This window comes from Babylonia areolata, chromosome 7 (assembly GCF_041734735.1).
Source record: "Babylonia areolata isolate BAREFJ2019XMU chromosome 7, ASM4173473v1, whole genome shotgun sequence".
Taxonomy (NCBI): domain Eukaryota; kingdom Metazoa; phylum Mollusca; class Gastropoda; order Neogastropoda; family Buccinidae; genus Babylonia; species Babylonia areolata.
Window position 1 is genome coordinate 35417814 of NC_134882.1, and position 25524 is coordinate 35443337.

The following is a 25524-nucleotide window of genomic DNA, read 5'->3' on the forward strand; positions in this document are numbered from 1 at the left end:
TCACTTCTGGGCTACTTTATAGGTGCAGGCAGTGAATAGTGTTATCTGTTTGAATGACACACATCTGTTGCTTGAAATAAATAAAAGTCCTTCACTGAGAAATGTTTCCCATGGTGACACTTCATTTCTTTATGTTCCACACACAACCCCTGGGGACACAGGTAAATGGTTTCTTTTCTTTTTCACCTGTGGAAACATCACTGACAGCACATTTCCAATTTTACCATTGGAAACATCTCTAACAGCACATTTCCATTTTCCCTTTAGAAACATTGCAAACAGCACATTTTCATTTACTAGTGGAAACATATCTAACTGCACATTTCTATTCAAACAGAGGAACCATCTCAAACGACATTTCTATTTTACCAGAGGAAACATCTCAAATGGCACATTTTCATTTACTAGTGGAAACATCTCTAACAGCACATTTCCCCTTTAGCAGACAACAGAGGAAACATCTCTAGCAGCACATTTCCATTTTACCAGTGGCAACAGATATCTGTGGTGCTTGACACTGGCAGTCAGTGTGGAGTGGTGGCCAACTGGTAACCTGTCCACCTTGGAGGTGAAGAAATCTGAGTACACTGGTTCAAATCCCACACTTGTCAGTATTGTCTCCCCCTCAACTGGACCTTCAGTGGTGGTCTGGATGCTAGTCATTCGGATGAGACGATAAACCGAGGTCCAATGTCGTGTGCAGCATGCATTCAGCACACATAAAAGATCCCACAGCGACAAAAAGGCTTGTTCCTGGCAAAAATTGTTGAAAAATCCACTTTGATAGGAAAACAAATACACCTGCAGGCAGAAAAAAAGTGTGGCACTCTCACTGTAGTGATGCACCTCACCTTAGGAGAGCAGCCTGAATACCCAGTAGAGAAATTAATTGTGACAAAAGAATAATACAATGCCAATTCAATACAAACACAACAGACCAATGTTGTTCAGACCCTCCCACCCACAGTACACCGCTGCACACCTTGCCTGGAAAACATGTGGAGCCAAGGGAAGTCCACAGCTGCTGTCCAGAGTTCATATTGCACAGGGTCCACATGGCTTAATTCTGCAGTGAGGGGCACAACAACAAATCACTTCTCACTTCACACCTCAGACATACGGCACTGCATGCTGCTCCAAGCACACACAGCACACAGCCAACATGTACACATTACACCTTGTAAAATACATCATCTGATAGGGAAAAAAATACTAGGACTATGGACTAGTCTTTGAAGAAACAAGCTGATGTCCCATTTCCACTGGTTAGCCCTATGAAAGGTTTGTATCCCACATGACTAAATCTGGCACAATTTGCCCTTGTTACCACACACAACCAGCTCTATATCAATGGTCATTCATCATTAAATCAATTCTCATCCATCTTTGATGTGCTGGCACCAACCCTTACCTCCACCACCCAACCATCCCCCACTCCCTCACTCTGGGTGGTAACTAAAACTGTTCTGGTGCTTATAAACCTGTTGCCTTGGACGAGCATCAATATTAACTCAACAGTCAAACTGGGAATGTCAATGCTGCCCTAATGCTACACTTCCACAACAGCTGCAAACATCACAAAGACAAATGCCTTCCGCCCCAACCCCCTGCCCCTTTTCCCACTGCATGTGAACAGACCGCACAACTGATACTCAACTGAGAGTGCATGCAGTCACCACAACATCAGAGAGTGACTTCAGGGACTGAACTTGTCAACCCAGGTAACATTGTGTGGAACACAGCTACCACTGACACACATGGCACACATGTCCATGTGTCAGTACACACAACCTCATACACAGACTTGTGATGAACTCCATCATAACCTGGATAAGGTTCTCCAAAACAACATCTTTTTAACAATCCCAGATATTAAATGCCAGTGCCAACAATGAAACACCATGTTCACCAGTCTCCAGAACATGGAAAATGGTTGCTGTTTTTTTCTGAACTGGTTAATGCCACAGACAACAGTTCACTCTGTGCTGTCCACACACCTGTGGCTATCACCCTGACACACCTGTCCTCTGTGTGACATCTGTCCCTGGTTTTCCAGAACGTCACAATAGAGACAGTGATGTGCTGTCATGGACAGTGAAACAGGTCAACAACTGATGTCACTGACAGTGCCACAGGTCAACAACTGATGTCACTGACTGGCACAGGTCAACAACTGACGTCACTTGACAGTGCCACAAGTCGATAGCCGACAGTGCCACTGGTCAACAACTGATGTCACTGACAGTGCCACAGGTCAACAACTGATGTCACAGGTCAACAACTGATGTCACTGACAGTGCCACAGGTCAACAACTGATGTCACTGACAGTGCCACAGGTCGATAGCTGACAGTGCCACAGGTCGACAGCTGACAGTGTCATTGGTCAACAACTGATGTCACTGACAGTGCCACAGGTCAACAACAGACTGTGCCACAGGTCGACAGCTGTGCCACAGGTCGACAGCTGGCAGTGCCATTGGTTGACAGCTGACAGTGCCACAGGTCGACAGCTGACAGTGCCACAGGTCGACAGATGACAGTGCCATTGGTCGACAGCTGACTGTGCCACAGATCAACAGCTGACAGTGCCATAGATCAACAACTGACAGTGCCATTGGTCAACAGCTGACTGCCACAGGTCAACATGCTGACTGCCACAGGTCAACATGCTGACTGCCACAGGTCAACAGCTGACAGTGCCACAGGTCAACAGCTGGTGTCACTGACACTCCTCTCTCATCAGCCTCTGTGATGATCTAAGTCCGGTGTGTGGTCAGCTCTGCAGTGAGGAGAGTGGACAACATAAAGTCACAGTGAGAAGTGTGGCCAGCACTGCAGTGAGAAGTGTGGTCAGCAATGCAGTGAGAAGTGTGGACTGCAGAGAGAAGTGCGGACTGCATGAAGCCAGTGTCACAATGCAGCAGGTTGCACACAGCGTGCTTCTGTTTCTGCCACACACATATCTCATGGAACACACCACTGTTTTCACCTTGATTCACCACTCCCACATGATACATGCCTCCACATTTACACAACCCCCCACCCCACTCCACTCCACCCCCACACTGTATTGTTTTACAGTCATGATTGTGATGGGCCGATGTCGCCATCAATGGTGCAGACTCAGAACATTATTGTCTTGTACACAGTAAAATCCGTTTCTCCCCAACACTAGTGACGACCACGCAGATGCTGAAGAAAGCCAATGTCCACAGTTTCTGTGGCCTTCTGCTGATCAACGTCAGTGTAACACAGTTGTCCTCTAAAATCTTTCATGAGGACAATACGAAACATTCAACGTCAACAAGTGTTTGGATGATGTGTCCACACAAACACTCCATTCTGATGTTGACAGGTGACGATGACACCATTCACATGTTGACACAAACACACCAATCCTTTGTCAACACCAACGCACCAATTAGTTACAAGTCCACACCAAACACCAACACACCGATGTGGGCTGGTGACATGTCGACACTAAACACCATTCAGATGTCAGCGGGGGCGACAGTCAACAGTCCTGTGGGCTTGAGGACGTCGATGCCTTTGTGCAGCACACACACATGCTTGTAGTTGAGCCGCACCAGCTGGTTGGCAAACTGTCACACACACACACAACATTGTTACAATGGTTGCCTTCAATTCTGTAATCATAGGCAAACATAACTTTCAGCCAACTCTTAAATGTTACACACACACCTCAACACACACACACACACACTTAGTTGCCATGGTCCCCTTCAATTACATCTTTACTAACACTTGCAACGTTTCAGTTAAGTCTATAATGCTAAACACACGCACACAGTGAAGACTGTGTTACCATGGCCCCCTTCAATTACATCTTTATCAATACATGTAACTTTTCAATTAACTCTATAACGTTAAACACACACACACACACAGTGAAGGCTATGTTACCATGGCCCCTTCAATTACATCTTTATCAATACATGTAACTTTTCAATTAACTCTATAACGCTAAACACACACACACACACAGTGAAGACTATGTTACCATGGCCCCTTCAATTACATCTTTATCAATACATGTAACTTTTCAATTAACTCTATAACGTTAAACACACACACACACACAGTGAAGACTATGTTACCATGGCCCCCTTCAATTACATCTTTATCAATACATGTAACTTTTCAATTAACTCTATAACGTTAAACACACACACACACACAGTGAAGGCTATGTTACCATGGCCCCCTTCAATTACATCTTTATCAATACATGTAACTTTTCAATTAACTCTATAACGCTAAACACACACACACACACAGTGAAGGACTATGTTACCATGGCCCCTTCAATTACATCTTTATCAATACATGTAACTTTTCAATTAACTCTATAACGCTAAACACACACACACACACAGTGAAGACTATGTTACCATGGCCCCCTTCAATTACATCTTTATCAATACATGTAACTTTTCAATTAACTCTATAACGTTAAACACACACACACACACAGTGAAGACTATGTTACCATGGCCCCTTCAATTACATCTTTATCAATACATGTAACTTTTCAATTAACTCTATAACGCTAAACACACACACACACACACAGAGTGAAGACTGTTACCATGGTCCCTTTCAATTACATCTTTAACAACATCAGGCTGTTGTGCTCATCAACCACCTCCACCAGTATTTCCCATGATTTAACACACCCACCCCACCCCCCAACACTACCTCCCCTCCATCCTCCCAGCCGTGAAGCAGTGTACAGCGGTGCAGGTTCACTCACATTGGAGGCGTTGCGACCCCGGCTGCCGATGACAACGATGACCTGTGAGCGCCTGGCATTGAGGGTGGAGACGGCGGGGCAGGGGGCGAGGTCACCCTCTGGGGAGAAGGCCGTCATGAAGGGGATGTTGATGCTGCCCGGCAGCATCCCTTTACGGAATCTGGGCTCTGCTCAGGACAACGCTCAATGATGCTCAGCATTTTTCACAACAACGCTCGCGTACCTTGTCCAGAACGTGGCTCAACATCGCTCACGACAGTTTCAGTTTCTCAAGGAGGCGTGAGTATGTTCAGACAAGTCCATTATCCATACAGGCTCTTCCACATCTGCCTGGCAGATAGATGCCTGACCAACAGCATAACCCAATATTCTAGCTAGACATAGAGTGCATGCGTATATATTTCTGTATCTATCAGAGCAGATTTCATCTCCAGAATTTTGCCAGACGACAACACATACACTGCCATGAGCTCTTTTTCAGTGCACCAAATGTGTGTTACACACAGGACCTCAGTTTATCGTCTCATCCAAATGACTAGATGCTCAGTTCAATTTTCAAGTCAAACTTGGCTAAAAAGGCGAGACCAGGATTCAAACACTGACGCTCACAGACACAATAATGGCAGATACGCATCTTGCCATTTCTGCTCCTTCCCTCCTTCAACACATTCTCAACAATGCCCACAACTTTGTTCACATACCTCATTCAGGACATCACTCAACACTGTTTATGACATGATTCAACACCACTCATATACCTCTGTCACACGCCTCACCACTTGCGCTACACCATTCACATAACTAAGAACACACACTCATACTTAAACACGCATACACAATGACACACAGTGACACACACACACACAGTGACACAAACACACACAGTCACACACACACACACAAACACACACACACAAACAGTGACCCCCACACAAAGGATACTCTTCAGGGGCCCTGACGTCCACCATGAGGATCATGGGTTTGCTGTTGTGCCGTTTCTTGGTGGGGCTGCGGGAGGGGGCGGGGCCAGACAGCTCCCCGAGCTCCACCAGGTCCTCCGCTGAGATCCGCGGACACTTCTCCGACTTGAGGTCCTCTATGCTCATCGCCTCCATAGACTGTTCACACACCAGCACACTGTACACATCACAGTACACACTACACTGTACACATTACAGTACACACCACACTGTACACATTACAGTACACACTACACTGTACACATTACAGTACACACTACACTGTACACTCATCAATACACACACTACACTGTGCACATTACAGTACACACGACACTCCACACTTCACTCTGTACATATGCCTGTGAACATCAAGAAGACAACAACTGTACACACCACACTGAACACACCGCAATACACACCACAGTGAATGCAAGTGACAGTGTTTGAGACTGAGAGTATGAGAGTGTGTGTGTGTGAAATTGTCAGTGTGTGACTGAGCATGAGTGTGTGTGATTGCATGCAGGTGCATGTGTGATTACGTGCCTGTGCTTGCAGCTCCACCCACCAGTTCATTCTGCGGCTGATGATGGTAATCCCGACTGTAGTAGGACACAGCCGGGCGCTCCTCAACCCCCCCTTTTCCCCGCCCTTTGCTGTGCACGTTGTGCTGCCTGAAGGTGGCGCTCTTGGGCGTGTTGCAGAAGATCTTGATCGAGTCTTGCACACACCGCTCTATGTCGATTTCTGAGCACACATCCAACAGTGTCAGCACATCACACACACAGAGTCACAGACACAGAAACACATACATAACTCACACACACAGATACACAAACACATCACATTCAGACGCACACATACCTTTCACACAAAAACACAACACACACCCAACACACACACCCAACACACACACCCAAACACACTACTCACACACACACACACACCACACAAAACACAAACATCCATCCAACCACTCACACACACACACACACAACACACTGAACACCACCCCCTCCACACACACACACACATACACTCAACACACACACACACCACACCAAGAACAAAAGAAACACCCCACACCCACACTGCCCTCACTGACCAGGCATGTCCGAGAAGAGCAGGATACACTCGTTGAAGCCAAAGGACAAGAGTCGGTCTCTCAGTTGCTGCAGGATGGCCACTCCAATACACAGGGGGAATGATGAGTTGCCTAGCAACAGCGTGTCCCACAGGTGCACAATCTTGTGCATGGGGAACACGTCTGGAGACACACATGTAATACATGCTTACAAACAACACGTCTGGAAGCACACGTCAATACATATTTACAAACACGTCTGAAAGCACACATGTCAATACATGTTTACACATAACACATCTGGAAACACACATGTCAATACATGTTTACATACAACATGTCTTGAAACACACATGTCAATATGTGTTTACATACATGTCTGGAAACACACATGTCAATACGTGTTTACATACATGTCTGGAAACACACATGTCAATACGTGGTTGCATACAACACGTCTGGAAGCACACACGTCAATACGTGTTTACATACATGTCTGGAAACACACATGTCAATATGTGGTTGCATACAACACGTCTGGAAGCACACATGTCAATACATGTTTACATACAACACATCTGGAAACACACACGTCAATACGTGTTTACATACATGTCTGGAAACACACATATCGACATGTGTTATTAACACACAAGCGCAAACAAGCGCACATGTGCACCCAGGCACGCAAACATACTCACAAACACACACAGCATGCACTTGCTCATAAATGCACACTCACACCCCCAAGCGTACACACACACACACTCTCTCACATGCACAGAACAATACATGCACAAAAACACACAAATATTTATGCATACACACACACACACACGCGCGCACACACACACACACACACACATATATATACACATTGACAAACGCACAATCATTCCCCCTCTTCCACATTCACATGCATTTTCAGATTCCCTATAGTGAAGGTCCAATGAACATTCTATTATCTGACTTCTTTCTTCAGATAAAGTTTTCAGTATGTTCTCTCTGTCTGCTTCCAAGGGAACATTGACAACGACATGTACAAAAGTTCAGACAGAAAAAAACACATGCAAGCATTTCACATTTACAACAGTAACTAAGATCTAACTGTATTGTATTGCATTGTATTACATTAGGTCATGACAGATTTCTCTGTGTGAAATTTGAGCTAGGGAGAGAACGTCGCTACATGCAGCATCACCCTTTTTTTCCTCCTTCTCTCTCCCCCCACTCCCCTCCCCCTTTTCTTCTGCCTGCAAGTGTATTTGTTTTCCAAATCAAAGTGGATTTTTCTACGTGAATTTGCCAGGGACAACCCTTTTCTTGACTTAGGTTCTCAGTGCCAAGTGCATGCTGCAAACCGAACCTCAGTTCATTGTTTCTTCCAAATGACTAGCTTCCACTCTACCACTCGAGGTCTAGTGGAGTGGAAGAAAATACTGGAAAATGTGAGATTCGAACCTGTGCGCTCAGATTCTGTCTTTTTTCCTAGAGTGACATGAAACCACTAGGCCACCACACCACTAATGTATTCATGCCCTCACACACACACACACACACACTCACACACACACACACACGTGTCAATCACCACACCACTAATGTATTCATGCCCTCACACACACACACACACACACATACACACACACACGTCAATCACCACACCACTAATGTATTCATGCCCTCACACACACACACACACACACACACACACGTCAACATGCAATTACTTACGAGCATACATGGTGAGGAACCATGGGATGGCGTACAACTGCAACATAATGCACATCATTTCCTTTCACATCAAACTCTCCCTCTCAATCTCTCTAAGAGAATACACAATTCACAGACATAAACTGCACAAAATAACACCAGAGCCATCACACACACACTCTCACTATCACACACACACACACACAAACACACAAACGTACACACTCTCACAAACACAAAAACACACACATACGCACTCTCACAAACACACACGTACACACTCTCTCTCTCACACACACAGTCAACAACAGACATACACACATCAACAACAGACATACAGTCACAGAGCAAACAGCATGCTGTCAGTGAAGACAGGTGACTCACGTCAGGTATAAATCCAATGCCGTCCAGGTGATTGCTCAGTTCAGGGTCGTGGAAGGCGATCAGGTGAGCAAACACAGCCAGATATTCTGTCACATACACACACACACACGCACATGCACATGCACACACATACATACACACACACACACACACAAAGCACACATCTTACTAAAACAAATACAGCCAAGGCTGGTGAAATTTGTTCATGAATGTTTCTTTACATAACATGTTTATGTTTCACTGTGTCTTATAAACCATAAGGTTTTATGGCAATAAAATATACAATTGTATTTTATTCTATTCACACAGATAAAATCAGCAAGGATAAAACACAATCTGGAGGAGTTCCAGAATTCACTGTAATCTTTCCAGACAGTAAGGGTTGGCCCCCAAAAGCAAAAAAACCAACAAAACTGGTACAGTGGCTGGTCTTATCCGTAGAATAAGGCCAGCAATTATGTCCACACAGATATGCATGCACACGCGCACACACACATAAGGGATGGTTAAAAACAGTATATAGATAATCATGACAAAAAAGCAGCAATATACAAAATAATTTGTCCGTAAAGAATGAGCTGTCTGAAAACCACAGTTCATTCTAAAAATCTGTTTGCCTTCCTCTGCTTTTACTTTCAATTTTATTTTATTTTTCTTGTCTGTTCACCTGACGCTCTGACCCATAACCCCCACCCCCCTCTCCCCCACCACCCATGTAACACATGGTCACTTCATGACACATGGCTTCCTGACACACTGTGCATCACATGGTCACTTCATGACACATGGCTTCCTGACACACTGTGCATCACATGGTCACTTCATGACACATGGCTTCCTGACACACTGTGCATCACATGGTCACTTCATGACACATGGCTTCCTGACACACTGTGCATCACATGGTCACTTCATGACACATGGCTTCCTGACACACTGTGCATCACATGGTCATTTCATGACACATGGCTTCCTGACACACTGTGCATCACATGGTCATTTCATGACACATGGCTTCCTGACACACTGTGCATCACATGGTCACTTCATGACACATGGCTTCCTGACACACTGTGCATCACATGGTCACTTCATGACACATGGCTTCCTGACACACTGTGCATCACATGGTCACTTCATGACACATGGCTTCCTGACACACTGTGCATCACATGGTCATTTCATGACACATGGCTTCCTGACACACTGTGTAACGCATGGTCATTTCATGACACATGGCTTCCTGACACACTGTGCATCACATGGTCATTTCATGACACATGGCTTCCTGACACACTGTGCATCACATGGTCACTTCATGACACATGGCTTCCTGACACACTGTGCATCACATGGTCATTTCATGACACATGGCTTCCTGACACACTGTGCATCACATGGTCATTTCATGACACATGGCTTCCTGACACACTGTGCATCACATGGTCACTTCATGACACATGGCTTCCTGACACACTGTACATCACATGGTCACTTCATGACACATGGCTTCCTGACACACTGTGCATCACATGGTCACTTCATGACACATGGCTTCCTGACACCCTCTAACACAAGGTCACTTCATGACACAGGGCTACTTGACACACTGTGTAACACATGGTCACTTCCTGACACACCCTATAACACATGGTCACTTCCTGACACACCCTGTAACACAAGGTCACTTCATGACACACCCTATAACACATGGTCACTTCATGACACAGGGCTACTTGACACACCCTGTAACACATGGTCACTTCCTGACACACCCTATAACACATGGTCACTTCCTGACACACCCTGTAACACAAGGTCACTTCATGACACATCCTGTAACACAAGGTCACTTCATGACACAGGGCTACTTGACACACTGTGTAACACATGGTCACTTCCTGACACACCCTGTAATACATAGCAACATAGTGGAGAGATGGAGAGATTCCCAAAGTCATATCACATCACCACATGCTCTCAACGCCAGTCAGCAAAGAAACTGCTCTCTGCATACTGGGAAAGACATGTAAAAATGACCAGCCTGGACGGCCTTCACACAGTTCTTCTGACATTCCTAAATGCAGTGCAACTCACTGCAATACAACTCCATACACTACAACTTAAAAAACCACTTAATTACAATACAAATCATCACAACTTAATACCCAAACAAACTACAACAAGCACCTGCTCTCACCTTGTATGATGGGGGAGTTGTCTTTAAGGAAGAACTTGTTGAGGTATTTGGGGATGAATCGAGTCAGACATGCGTATGCCAGGGCTGCAACAATACAGCAATACACGCAATGTCTTCATTGGTGAACAGCACTGCAGACTTTGTTTTCATCAACACAGGAGATGTATGATGCTCTCCAGCTTCTGACCATGGAATTGCTGTCCACTTTGTCCCTCTCCCTGCCTCATCTTTAATTAATTCTGCAGACTTACTCACTCACACTCACACACATACACACACACACACAGAGTGATACATACAAACACATACAGTGACACACAGACACACACATATACACATACACAGAGTGACACACACAAATGCATACAGTGACACACAGACACAGACACACACACACACACACACAGAGTGACACACACGCACACACACAAACACACATACACACACACATATACATAGTGATACACACACAGAGAAACAGACATTCACAGACACAGACGCAGAGTCTCTCTCTCTCTCTCTCTCTCACACACACACACACACACACTCACACACACACACACAGAATGACAGACATTCACAGACACAGACTACCAGACACACACACAGAGTGACACACACACACACACACACACACAGAGACTGACAGACACACACACACCTTCATGGTTGAAGCTGAGGGCCAGGAAAGGAGCACACAGAGAGTCCAGGCCCTGCCAGTACACATATTGTGGATGACTGACCACCCAGGCCTTCAGCACACGCTTGAACTTGGCATGGGCAGTGGGTGAGGACAGCAGCTCATGGTACTGGTGACAGCGGGGAATGTCCACCTCAATCTGTCACACACAGCCCTTCATTATCTCAAGAAGAGTATCAGTATCAGTATCAGTAGCTCAAGGAGGTGTCACTGTGTTTGGTCAAATCCATATACGCTACACCACATCTGCCAAGCAGATGCCTGACCAGCAGCGTAACCCAACACACTTAGTCAGGCCTTGAGAAAAAAAAAAAATAATAATAATAAAATAAAATAAAATAAAATAAAATAAATAAATACATAAAAATACTTCTACTACTACTACTAATATTCATAAGGTGCAAAATCTTGATGAAGTAAACTCTAAGCAAACACACACACACAAAAAAAAAAAAAAAAAAAAGGAAGAGAAATTCATTTGTGACGTATGCTGCACAAACAATGCACATGAGTTCAGTTTCAGCTTCTTAAGGAGGCATCACTGCATTCGGACAAATCCCATATACACTACACATCTGCTAGATGGATGCCTGACAGCAACATAACCCAATGCGCTTGGCAGGCCTTGCTTAAGTGCATGCTTATATATTTGAGTACCTATCAGAGTGGATTTCTACTTACATAATTTTGTCATAAGACAACACTCTCGTTGCCATGGGTTCTTTTTCAGTGTGCCAAGTACGTGCTGCACGCTGGAACTCAGTTTATCATCTCATCCGAAAGACTAAAAGGAAATTTTCTATCTAAAATTACGTTTAAATAACATACTTACCATGACCCAACTAGTGCAGACTCCGGCAGGGGTCTGACATTCCTGTCCTGTGCAAACTACTATCCGCCTATGCGGAGAAAACGAAAGCAACTACGGCCGATAACATCCCGGAAGTAGGTAACCTCCCCTCTGTCCCGCTAGCTAGCGCCCTCTTTTGACGGCAGCCATCATGACTCCTGTTCCTGTGCTCTTCATACGGTTAAGTTTTTTCATATTTTCTGCCTGTCTGTCGATTCTCTGGCGTTCTTGTTTTTTGTCAAATTATGTCTCCAACCAGGTCACATAATTATGTAAAAGACTAAATGCTCATTTTGATTTTCCAGTCAAACTTAGGAGATTGGGCGAGAGCAGGATTCAAACCCACACCCTCACGGACTCTCTGTATTGGCAGCTGAGTGTCTTAACCATTCTGCAACCTTCCTCAAATGCACATGAATCACAGTCAGTCAATATGAATACATAAAGACATGTTATGCTGACGTGAACCTCACATACAATAATCACAATCATATACAAGAAATGATCACACTTCACAGTCTAACAGACATTCAATATCAGTACATAAAAAACACACAGATTGCTGCTAAACTGATGTGAACCTTACATACAATAATCAAAATCATATCATAACCATACACATGCAACACATTCAATATGAACATGTAAAAGACACAAAATGCTTGAATACTGAATACATGTAAATCTCAGACATGGACTGCGCACAGTAAGAGAACAGGCAGAAATACCATATGATAATTGAAACAAAGACACACATGATTAAAAACATACAACTCAACAACATCTAAAATCAATAAACAGTATAGAGTGCACACAAATGTACATGCATGTGTACAAACACACATACTCACACACACACTCTCTTTCTCTCTCTCTCTCTCTCACACACACACACACACACACCCACAAACAAACCTGTCTGTCAGTAGGAATGGGTGTTTCTTTGTCAATGTTGTTGTAGGCTCCTTCAATGTCTCCCTGCACATTGTCATCAGGTCATCTTCAGCCCGGCCACATCAACTTTATAGTACAAACTTGACTGACATAAGCACCCAAATACTGTGATGTTTATACACAGTCAGTGATATGGATGTCCAAAGAGTCCATGACATGTGTACCCTTAACCTGTGACATGTGTACCCAAAGACTACATGACATGTGGACCCCTAAACTGTAACATGTGTACCCAAAGACTCCATGACATATGTACCCCTAAATGTGACGTGTACCTAGACTCCATGGCATGTGTACTCCTAAACTCAGTAACATGTGTACTAAAAGACTCCATGACATGTGGACCCCTAAACTATAATATGTGTACCCAAAGACTCCATGACATGTGTACCCCTAAAACTGTAAGTGTACCTAAAGACTCCATGACATGTGTACCCTTAAACTGATATGTGTACCCAAACTCCATGACATGTACCCCTACATTGTGACACATGTACCCAAAGACTCCATGACGTATGTACTCATAAACTGATATGTGTACCCAAATACTGCAATGTGTACCAAAAGACTCCAAGACATGTGTACTCCTAAACTGTGACATATGTACCAAAAGACTCAATGACATGTTTACCCTAAGTGTGACATGTGCACCCAAGACTGCATGACATGTGTACCCCTAGACTCCATATGACACATCCACCCAAAGACTCCACGACTGGTGCACCCCAAAGACTGCTGTGCGTACCTCCACTTCCAGCAGTGCGGCCCACACGTGTGCGCGCACCAGGGGAGGAATGTCGACACGGGCCTCCTTCCAGATGTGAGGACGTTTGTAGGGGTAGGCCTTCAGCAGGCGCTCATACAAGATGATGCGATGGAACTGGACAACAGGGAAAACACGCTGATCCCACAGCTGTCACACTGTGTTAGCACCACTGTGTGTGTGCAGGGGGTGGGGTGTATGTTGGTGTGTGTGTGTGTGTGTGTGAATGTGTGTGGGTGAGTGTGAGGATGTGGGTGGCTGGGTGTGTGCGTTTGGGTGTGTGGGTGTGGTGTGGATGTAATAAGCCAGGCCGTTGTCACTGCTATTTCCACCACCACCACCACCAGACAAAAAGAACCAACCAGAGCAGAAACCTGGTGAGGGGTGTGGGGGATGTCTTCATCATTGTTCTTTCTTCCCAGAACTGACCAGGGCAAGAAAGTCGATGGAGGGGGTGGGGTGGGGGTGGGGGATATGGGTGCGTGTATATTATTACTGTTTCAAAAAGCACATACAGGTTGATGTGTTGAAATTACCATGGAAAACAGGCTGAGTGTGCTGTGGGCTGGGTGGTATGAAGTCAAAATGATCTTTACTCATGGTAGAAGAGTTGGCTTAATAGAGCCTTTGTTTTTTTTCACCCTGCCCTCGTGAAGGTGTGCTGTGTTACAGGGTGACATGTTGTGTGCTGACATGTGGTGTTGTGTGGGGTCGTGTGGTGTGATATGTGGTGTGGTGGTGTGTGATGTGATGTGGTGGTGTGGTGTGGTGTGGTGTGGTGTGATGTGCAATGGTGTGAGGTGGTGTGGTGTGATGTGCGATAATGTGAGGTGGTGAGGTGTGGTGTGATGTGATGTGGTGCAGTGTGGTGTGCTATTGTGTGATGTGATGTGGTGTGCAATGGTGTGGTGTGATGTGGTGCGGTGTGATATGCAATGGTGTGGTGTGATGTGGTGTGATGTGGTGAAGTGTGCAATGGTGTGGTGCAGTGTGGTGTGATGTGATGTGGAGTGGTGTGATGTGGTGCAGTGTGCAATGGTATTATGTGGTGTGATGTAGTGTGGTGTGGTATAGTGTGGTGTGGTGTGCTATGGTATTGTGTGATGTGGTGTGATGTGGAGTGTGTGATGTAGGGTGATGTGATTGGACATGGTATGGTGTGAAGTGATGTGGAGTGGTGTGATCTGTGTGGTATAATGTCCAAATCCTGTGTCTGCCTGTCCTGTTTACCTGGTACTCCATCATTCACACCCAGTCTTCTGTCTACCTGTCCTGTTTACCTGGTACTCCATCATTCACACCCAGTCCTCTGTCTGCCTGTCCTGTTTACCTGGTACTGCATCATTCACACCCAGTCCTCTGTCTACATGTCCTGTTTACCTGGTACTCCATCATTCACACCCAGTCCTCTGTGTACCTGTCCTGTTTACCTGGTACTCCATCATTCACACCCAGTCCTCTGTCTACCTGTCCTGTTTACCTGGTACTTCATCATTCACACCCACTCCTCTGTGTACCTGTCCTGTTTACCTGGTACTCCATCATTCACACCCAGTCCTCTGCCTACCTGTCCTGTTTACCTGGAACTCCATCATTCACACCCAATCCTCTGTCTACCTGTCCTGTTTACCTGGTACTCCATCATTCACACCCAGTCCTCTTTCTGCCTGTCCTGTTTACCTGGTACTCCATCATTCACACCCAGTCTTCTGTCCACCTGTCCTGTTTACCTGGTACTCCATCATTCACACCCAGTCCTCTGTCCACCTGTCCTGTTTACCTGGTACTCCATCATTCACACCCAGTCCTCTGTCTACCTGTCCTGTTTACCTGGTACTCCATCATTCACACCCAGTCCTCTGTGTACCTGTCCTGTTTACCTGGTACTCCATCATTCACACCCAGTCCTCTGTCCACCTGTCCTGTTTACCTGGTACTCCATCATTCACACCCAGTCTTCTGTCTACCTGTCCTGTTTACCTGGTACTCCATCATTCACACCCAGTCCTCTGTCTGCCTGTCCTGTTTACCTGGTACTGCATCATTCACACCCAGTCCTCTGTCTACATGTCCTGTTTACCTGGTACTCCATCATTCACACCCAGTCCTCTGTGTACCTGTCCTGTTTACCTGGTACTCCATCATTCACACCCAGTCCTCTGTCTACCTGTCCTGTTTACCTGGTACTTCATCATTCACACCCAGTCCTCTGTGTACCTGTCCTGTTTACCTGGTACTCCATCATTCACACCCAGTCCTCTGCCTACCTGTCCTGTTTACCTGGAACTCCATCATTCACACCCAATCCTCTGTCTACCTGTCCTGTTTACCTGGTACTCCATCATTCACACCCAGTCCTCTTTCTGCCTGTCCTGTTTACCTGGTACTCCATCATTCACACCCAGTCTTCTGTCCACCTGTCCTGTTTACCTGGTACTCCATCATTCACACCCAGTCCTCTGTCTACCTGTCCTGTTTACCTGGTACTCCATCATTCACACCCAGTCCTCTGTCTACCTGTCCTGTTTACCTGGTACTCCATCATTCACACCCAGTCCTCTGTGTACATGTCCTGTTTACCTGGTACTCCATCATTCACACCCAGTCCTCTATCTACCTGTCCTGTTTACCTGGTACTCCATCATTCACACCCAGTCCTCTGTCCACCTGTCCTGTTTACCTGGTACTCCATCATTCACACCCAGTCCTCTGTCTACCTGTCCTGTTTACCTGGTACTCCATCATTCACACCGAGTCCTCTGTGTACCTGTCCTGTTTACCTGGTACTCCATCATTCACACCCAGTCCTCCGTCTACCTGTCCTGTTTACCTGGTACTCGATGTCTCGTTCACGGATGATGAGGGGCAGACTCTGGGTCTGGGTCAGGTCACAGGAGCTGGGAGACGTAGGTAACTGGGGCATGTCCACACTCCTGCACACACACACACACACACACACACACACACACACACACACACACCATGTGTCAGCTTTCCACACACACACAAACACACACACACACAGCACCACCCAACGCAGCATCTAATGCACACACACACACACACACACACACACACACACCCTACTGTCACCCAACTTACTCATCTTCCAGCAGTGGATAGTACGCGGTCTCCTCCATGTCCTTCAGCCTCTGTAACAAACATTGTAATCATGTACATCATACATCTTATTCATCATATACATCAATCATATACATTAATCATACACATCATACATCACATACATAAGATATATACATCATACTTCATCATCTCATTCATCACTTCTCTCACTCTGTAAAAAATGTTCATAAATTTGATCTACCCATATAGTGTTTACAAACAAAAGCAAACAATATCAATATTTATTAATCTTGTTTTGATAATTGACAGTCAATGCCATATCTATCTACCCATGTAGTGTTTACGATCAAAAGCAAACCATACTGATTAATCTAGTTTTGGTAATTAAAAGTCAGTGCCATATCTATACTATCCATGTAGTGTTTAGGAACAAAAGCAAACCATGTTAATACTCATTAGCCTTGTTTTGGCAATTAACAGTCAATGCCATAATCCCATGTAATCCTGCCTCAGCTGATTAGCAACAGTCTCAAAGTAAACTTTTTTATCTGAAACAGCTGTCTCCATGACACTTAAAAAAACATAAAAATATTTAAAAAATACAAAAAAACCCAGATTGACTACAATGTTCTGTCCCCTTCCCATGCTCATAGCGCATCCTGTCCGAGTTGGTCCTGTGACATGACGATGATGGTACGGTCCATGAGTTCTGTCCCCTCCCCCTCACACACACACACACACACTCACACACACACACACACACACACACACAAAGTGATGGAAGAAACCTGTCTGAGTTGGTCCTGTGACATGACGATGATGGTACGGTCCATGGGTTCTGTCCCCTCCCCCTCACACACACCACACATACTGTCACACATACTGTCACACACACACACACACACAAAGTGATGGAAGAAACCTGTCTGAGTTGGTCCTGTGACATGACGATGATGGTACGGTCCATGAGTTCTGTCCCCTCCCCCTCACACACACACACACACTGTCACACACACACACACACACACACAAAGTGATGGAAGAAACCTGTCTGAGTTGGTCCTGTGACATGATGAAGATGGTACGGTCCATGAAATCTGTCCCCTCCCCCTCACACACACACACATACTGTCACACACACACACACACACAAAGTGATGGAAGAAACCTGTCTGAGTTGGTCCTGTGACATGACGATGATGGTACGGTCCATGAAATCTGTCCCCTCCCCCTCACACACACACACACACACACACACACACACACACACACACTCACACACACACACACACACACACACACACACAAAGTGGAGACCTGTCTGAGTTGGTCCTGTGACATGACGATGATGGTACGGTCCATGAAATCTGTCCCCTCCCCCTCCCCCTCACACACACACACACACAAAGTGGAGACCTGTCTGAGTTGGTCCTGTGACATGACGATGATGGTACGGTCCAACAGCTCAGCCTGGTCCCTCTCCTGACCAAACACGTCACCGTCCGGGATCCCACAGCTGTCACAGTGGGTGTACACACTATCATGTTATCATCACTGTGTGTGTGTTGGGGGTGTGGGGTGTGTATGTTGGTGTGTGGGTGGGCCGGTGGGTGGGTGTGGGGTGTAGAGCGGTGTGGAAGCAATGAAAAAACCAGGCCATTATCATTGCTATTTCCACCATCACCACCGCACAAAAAGAACCAGAGCAGAAAGCTGAAGAGGTGTGGGCGATGTCTTCATCATTGTTATTTCTACCCAGAACTGACCAGGGCAGAGAGTCGAAGGTGGGAGGGGGGTGGGGGAGAGGGAGGGGGCGGGGGCGGGGGGGGGGGTGTCTTTATCATGACTACTTCTACCACTAGACAAAGAGAGCAGAGCTGACCAGGGCAGAAGATTGATGTGGGGGGTGGGGTGGAGGGGGTTGGGAGGGGGGGGTGTCTTTATCAGGACTATTTCTACCACCAAACAGACCAGAACTGACCAGGGCAGAAGGTTGATGGAGGGGGATGGGGAGGGCGAGGGAGGGGGGGTTCTTTTATCACGACTACTTCTACCACCAAATAAAGAGCAGATCTGACCAGGGCAGTAGGTTGATGGAGGGGGAGGGGGAGGGGGGGGGTGGTCTTTATCAGGACTATTTCTACCACCAAACAAAGAGAGCAGATCTGACCAGGGCAAAAGGTTGATGGGGGGGCATGTCTTTATCATGAGTATTTCTACCACCAGACAAAAAGACCAGAACTATGTATTTTTGAGATCTTAATTATGTATTTTTGTGACTTTGATCACCTTAATGTGGAATCTGATTACATGATTTTCTGTTCTGGCAAATATAACCTTCGAAAGATTATGAAAAGAAAGAAGACCAGCACTGACCAGGGCAGAAGGTTGATGGGGGGGCGTGTCTTGACCAGGCCAGCCTTCTTCAGCACAGCCTCCAGCTCCCCCCCGGCCAGCCGCCACAGGTAGTACACCTCCTCCATGCTTCTCTGGGACAGGTGGTCAGGGTCGTACACTGAAAGGTCACAGGCCACAGGTCAGACCACAGAAGTTTTCACATGAGATTTTCACATTCCAGACAGGTGATGCGAGCACTCCATCAGACGCTCACAAGCACGCCAGTTCCGTTTCATGTTTATTGTTTATTCAGTTACTAACACTTTTTATTCTGCAGGTCTTGTTCAAGTGATAACAGTTGAAAAGTTGTATTGTATTGTATTGTATTGTATTGTATTGTATTGTATTGTATTGTATTGTATTGTATTGTACTGTACTGTACTGTATTGTATTTCTCTTTTTTGTCACAACAACTTTCTCTGTGTGAAATTCAGGCTGCTCTCCCCAAGGAGAGTGCATCGCTACACTGACAGTGCCACCCATTTTTTTGTATTTTTTCCTGCTTGCAGTTTTATTTGCTTTTCCCATCAAAGTGGATTTTTCTACAGAATTTTGCCAGGAACAACCCCTTTGTTGCCATGGGTTCTTTTACGTGCACTATGCGCATGCTGCATACGGGACCTCAGTTTATCATCTTATTCGATTGACTAGCGTCCAGACCACCACTCAAGGTCTAGTGGAGGGGGAAAAAATATTGGTGACTGTACCCTAATTCGAACCAGCGCGCTCAGATTTTCTCACTTCCTAGATGGACGCATTACCTCTAGGCCATCACTCCACTTCTATGCTTCTTATACAAAAGTTAGTGGGTTTTTTTTTTTAAACTATCCTTCTGTTAATTCACCAGACAGTCATACTTACACTTTACAGTAAGCTGTTCAACAGCCATTGTAAGGGTAAAGAAAAGTAATCTAACCGTGATCATAATTCCATATAATGCGCCAAATGTTTCATAACATGCACACAAAACCAAAAATTGTCAACAGGCAACTCACATAGCTTGGGCAAAAAAACAACAACACAACATTGTAGAAATGCCAAGTCCAGAGAAAAAAAAAACACCAAAAAAATTAAGAATTTAACAGAAAAAATGTAGGTAAATGGGCCAGCAAAGCAGAAAATAAGAAAGACAGCTACAACAGATAGACAAGGAAAAAGCCAGAAACAGAGAGAGCAACAGAAAAGAGAGAATTTCCAGAAGGTGCAGATACTGTTTTATGAACTCTTTAACTGCCAATTTTCGGTGAGTAAAACACTCTCTAGTGCCAAATATTTCAGACTCAATGCTCTCAGTCACACAATCAGGTTCATGTCAAAACAACACAATGGACTTATTCACTTCAAACTTGGTCAGGAAGGTGAAGGTTAGTCATTGTTTTATCGTCTGGGAAACTGGCTGAAGCTGACAAGCTTTGTTTCAATGTGAAAGATGGTCCTTTTCATGTGACCTCTTTGTGTCATCTAAAATCACCTGTGGTGGTGAACTGTCTGGTCGACTAATGTCTTCTGTGGTGGTGAACTGTCTGCTCAACTGAAGTAGCCTATGGTGGTGAACTGTCTGCTCAACTAAATTCACCTATAGTGGTGAACTGTCTGCTCAACTAAATTGGTGAACTGTCTGCTTGACTAAATACACCAATGGAAGTGAACTGTCTGCTCAACTAAAGTTGCCTTCAGTATCAGTATCAGTATCAGTAGCTCAAGGAGGCGTCACTGCGTTCAGTCAAATCCATATATGCTACACCACATCTGCCAAGCAGATGCCTGACCAGCAGCGTAACCCAACGAAAGTCACCTATGGAGGTGAACTGTCTGCTCAAATGAAGTAGCCTATGGAGGTGAACTGTCTGCTCAACTGAAGTAGGCTGTGGTGGTGAACTGTCTGCTCAACTGAAGTAGGGTATGGTGGTGAACTGTCTGCTCAACTAAATTCACCTACAGTGGTGAACTGTCTGCTTGACTAAATACACCTATGGTGGTGAACTGTCTGCTCGACTAAATTCAATGGTGGTGAACTGTCTGCTCAACTAAATTCACCTATAGTGATGAACTGTCTGCTCAACTGAAGTGGTCTATGGTGGTGAACTGTCTGCTTGATTTAAGTCGCTTATGAAGGTGAACTGTCTGCTCAACTAAATTCACCTATAGTGGTGAACTGTCTGCTCAACTAAATTCACCTATAGTGATGAACTGTTTGCTCAACTAAATTCACCTATGGTGGTGAACTGTCTGCTCAACTAAAGTCGCCTATAGTGGTGAACTGTCTGCTCAACTGAAGTAGCCTATAGTGGTGAACTGTCTGCTTGATTTAAGTTGCTTATGGAGGTGAACTGTCTGCTCAACAAAATTCATCTATAGTGGTGAACTGTCTGCTCAAATGAAGTTGCCTATGGAGGTGAACTGTCTGCTCAACTGAAGTAGACTATGGAGGTGAACTGTCTGCTCAAATGAAGTAGGCTATGGTGGTGAACTGTCTGCTTGATTTAAGTTGCCTATGGAGGTGAACTGTCTGCTCAACTGAAGTAGGCTATGGTGGTGAACTATCTGCTCGACTAAATTCACCAATGGTGGTGAACTGTCTGCTCGACTAAATTCACCAATGGTGGTGAACTGTCTGCTCAACTAAAGTGCCTGTGGTGGTGAACTGTCTGATTGATTTAAGTCGCCTATGGCGGTGAAAGAATTGAACTGAAAGAGCCCCAAGCATAGACACAGGGGTTTCTGTTCTTCAGAACAGACATCAGCAGGCACAGACAAAGGAAAGACACACAGTGACCTGTGCTCTGTTGTGCTCTGTGTCCCTGACCTTCATTGTCGTAGTTGGGCAGCTCCAGGTCCTGACAGCGCAGTCTGGTGGTGAACATGTTGTAGCCATTCACATAGGGCGTCTGTCGACATGTACATCATTCACATAGGGCGTCTGTCGACATGTACATCATTCACATAGGGTGTCTGTCGACATGTACATCATTCACATAGGGCGTCTGTCGACATGTACATCATTCACATAGGGTGTCTGTCGACATGTACATCATTCACATAGGGTGTCTGTCGACATGTACATCATTCACATAGGGCGTCTGTTGACATGTACATCATTGTGTGTGTGTGGGGGTGGGGTGGGGGGTGGGGGGGGTGAACATGTGGCCAATCACACAGGGTGTCTGTCGACATGTACATTGTTGTGTGTGTGTGTGTGTGTGTGTGTGTGTGTGTGCTGAACATGTTGTGACCATTCACATAGGATGTCTCTTGACATGAACATCATTGTGAGAGACAGTGTGTGTGTGTGGTGAACATGCTGTAGCCATTCACACAGGGCATCTGCTGACACATACATCATTGTGAGTGTGCATGAATGAGAGAGAGAGAGAGAGAGAGAGAGAGAGAGAGAGAGACTGACACAGGTTTAATTGTGAAGGCCACTGGCCCATACACAAAGGGGTGGGGGATACAATGGGGCAATTCAACATGCAGAAAGAATACATATTTCGCTCGTCTCAAAAAAAAGAAAAAAAAGTCTGTATTGTACATGAGTAAGCGATAACTGAATGAAAAATACATAGCATGAAAGAGACACAGAGAGAGAGAGTGTATGTATGTATGTATGTGTTTATGTGCGTGTGTGCTTGTGTGTGCGCGCGCACACACATGCAGAGTGTGTGTGTATTAGCATGTGTGTGCCTATGCACCTGTTTGCATGTGTGAGCGTGTTGTGCATGTGTGTGTGTGTGTGCATCGTGTGCATTGTGCATGTGTGTGTGTGTGTGTACACTGCACATAAAAAAAAGGAAGACTCACTGATTTCTGTCGCTCCTCCCTGAACACAGGATGTGCCCTCAGCTCCTCTGCCGTGGGCCTGTGGGGAACACATCACCGCTCACTTTCACACAGGCTTTTGTCACACATTTTATTTGTTTTTTGGTTTACTGTCCCATTATCTGTGCCATTCCTCCCATTTAGCTCATTCTGTATCTCCCCCTCACTCAACCACACCTGGGTTCCGTTCGTCACAGTCCCAGCATCAGCAGTTCACAGGGAACTATCCATGCCAGGTCTGCCAGAAGGCCACACACCAGACGAGACCCTGCACTGGTGCCGAGTTGCTTCAGTGGTGTTCAGTAGTGAGAGTTCTGATTTAACATACTTGGGACACCACCTACTAAATCCCCTACAGGTTTTGTGACACTTTGCCTACATTGCACCTGTCTCATGAAAAATCTCTCTCTCTCTCTGGGTGTTCTACCTTTCTCTTCATGCCTCTCTTTCTGTCTTGATATGATTCTGTCACTTTCTCTCTCTGACTGCCTCTCTGTCACATGCACACATACAAGCATGTGCCCACACCCACGCCCACTCCTACACCTACATGTCTTTAGTCTAATTCCTGTTGGAGTGGAGAGGAATTCAACATGAACTTACCCGGAACTATAGCATGGTAAAGTACAGGAAAATATGTGAAATTTATGTAAATGTGCATACACTTTAAATAAGAACATTATATTTTGATTTTTTTTAATCGCGTATTAAATGGAGTTGCTTTAATTCTTTTCTTTTTCCCCACCATTACAGAATTCAAATACCAATTTCAGAGAATATCTGTAAGCAAATCTTTCACAGAATTACTGATTACTGATTATTGTGCTATAAAAGAAATTCACTGATAATTAGACACACTGCAAACTGTCTCTGGGTATCATATGGTAGACCATTACACCTGATCACCATGCTTGGATTAAAACAACAAAAAAACTGACAACAAAAATGCAAGGCATTTAGTCTGTCATAAACTTCCCTGCAAAAGTAACATTTGACATTCTGTACATTCAGTGCTCATTTCAAACGCTTCTTTGTTGTTGTTTTTTTCTCCTCAAGGCCTGACTAAGCGTGTTGGGTTAAGCTGCTGGTCAGACATCTGCTTAGCAGATGTGGTGTTGCATATATGGATTTGTTTGAACACAGTGACGCCTCCTTGAGAAAGTGAACTGAACTGAACTCAAGTGCTTCTCATTGTAACGTCACACAGCCTCAATGAGGTAAAACCATCTTTCCGATCTCCCCCCACATCACCCCCTTCACCCCCCCCCCCTCCCCCCCCCCCCCTCCCCCCCCCCCCCACACACACACACACACATGATCACACTTCACCCACCTGCGTGTTGGGGACACGGTCAAACACAGTCGCAGCAGATCCAGCATGTCTTTGGATAATGTCTGACCACAGAGTGAGAATCAGATTTCATGTCTTTGGATAATGTCTGACCACAGAGTGAGAATAGATTTCATGTCTTTGGATAATGTCTGACCAGAGTGAGAACAGAGTTCATGTCTTTGGATAATGTCTGACCAAAGTGAGAATAGATTTCATGTCTTTGGATAATGTCTGACCACAGAGTGAGAAACAGATTTCATGTCTTTGGATAATGTCTGACCAGAGTGAGAACAGATTTCATGTCTTTGGATAATGTCTGACCAGAGTGAGAACAGAGTTCATGTCTTTGGATAATGTCTGACCAGAGTGAGAACAGAGTTCATGTCTTTGGATAATGTCTGACCACAGAGTGAGAACAGAGTTCATGTCTTTGGATAATGTCTGACCACAGAGTGAGAACAGAGTTCATGTCTTTGGATAGTGTCTGACCAAAGTGAGAACAGAGTTCA

At 45.2% G+C, this 25524-nt stretch overlaps 1 protein-coding gene across 4 annotated transcripts in view; it reads right to left on the minus strand.

Moving 5' to 3' along the window:
- Window positions 1–154: 154 nt before the first annotated feature.
- The window catches only part of LOC143284005 (TBC domain-containing protein kinase-like protein), a 38413-nt gene continuing 13043 nt past the window's right edge, over window positions 155–25524 (minus strand). For all 4 annotated transcript variants that reach the window (XM_076590528.1, XM_076590527.1, XM_076590530.1 and 1 more), the window contains 18 exons: window positions 25016–25077; window positions 23665–23722; window positions 22670–22751; window positions 19843–19981; window positions 18883–18982; window positions 17485–17534; window positions 17213–17315; window positions 14365–14499; window positions 13581–13643; window positions 11777–11954; window positions 11116–11199; window positions 8916–9001; window positions 8553–8589; window positions 6840–7001; window positions 6303–6481; window positions 5718–5893; window positions 4776–4935; window positions 155–3603 (listed from right to left, as the gene is read on the minus strand). In XM_076590528.1, coding sequence (XP_076446643.1) covers window positions 3493–3603; window positions 4776–4935; window positions 5718–5893; window positions 6303–6481; window positions 6840–7001; window positions 8553–8589; window positions 8916–9001; window positions 11116–11199; window positions 11777–11954; window positions 13581–13643; window positions 14365–14499; window positions 17213–17315; window positions 17485–17534; window positions 18883–18982; window positions 19843–19981; window positions 22670–22751; window positions 23665–23722; window positions 25016–25077 — 1965 coding nt within the window. In that variant the 3' untranslated portion in view covers window positions 155–3492. The remainder of the gene's footprint in view (window positions 3604–4775; window positions 4936–5717; window positions 5894–6302; window positions 6482–6839; window positions 7002–8552; window positions 8590–8915; window positions 9002–11115; window positions 11200–11776; window positions 11955–13580; window positions 13644–14364; window positions 14500–17212; window positions 17316–17484; window positions 17535–18882; window positions 18983–19842; window positions 19982–22669; window positions 22752–23664; window positions 23723–25015; window positions 25078–25524) is intronic.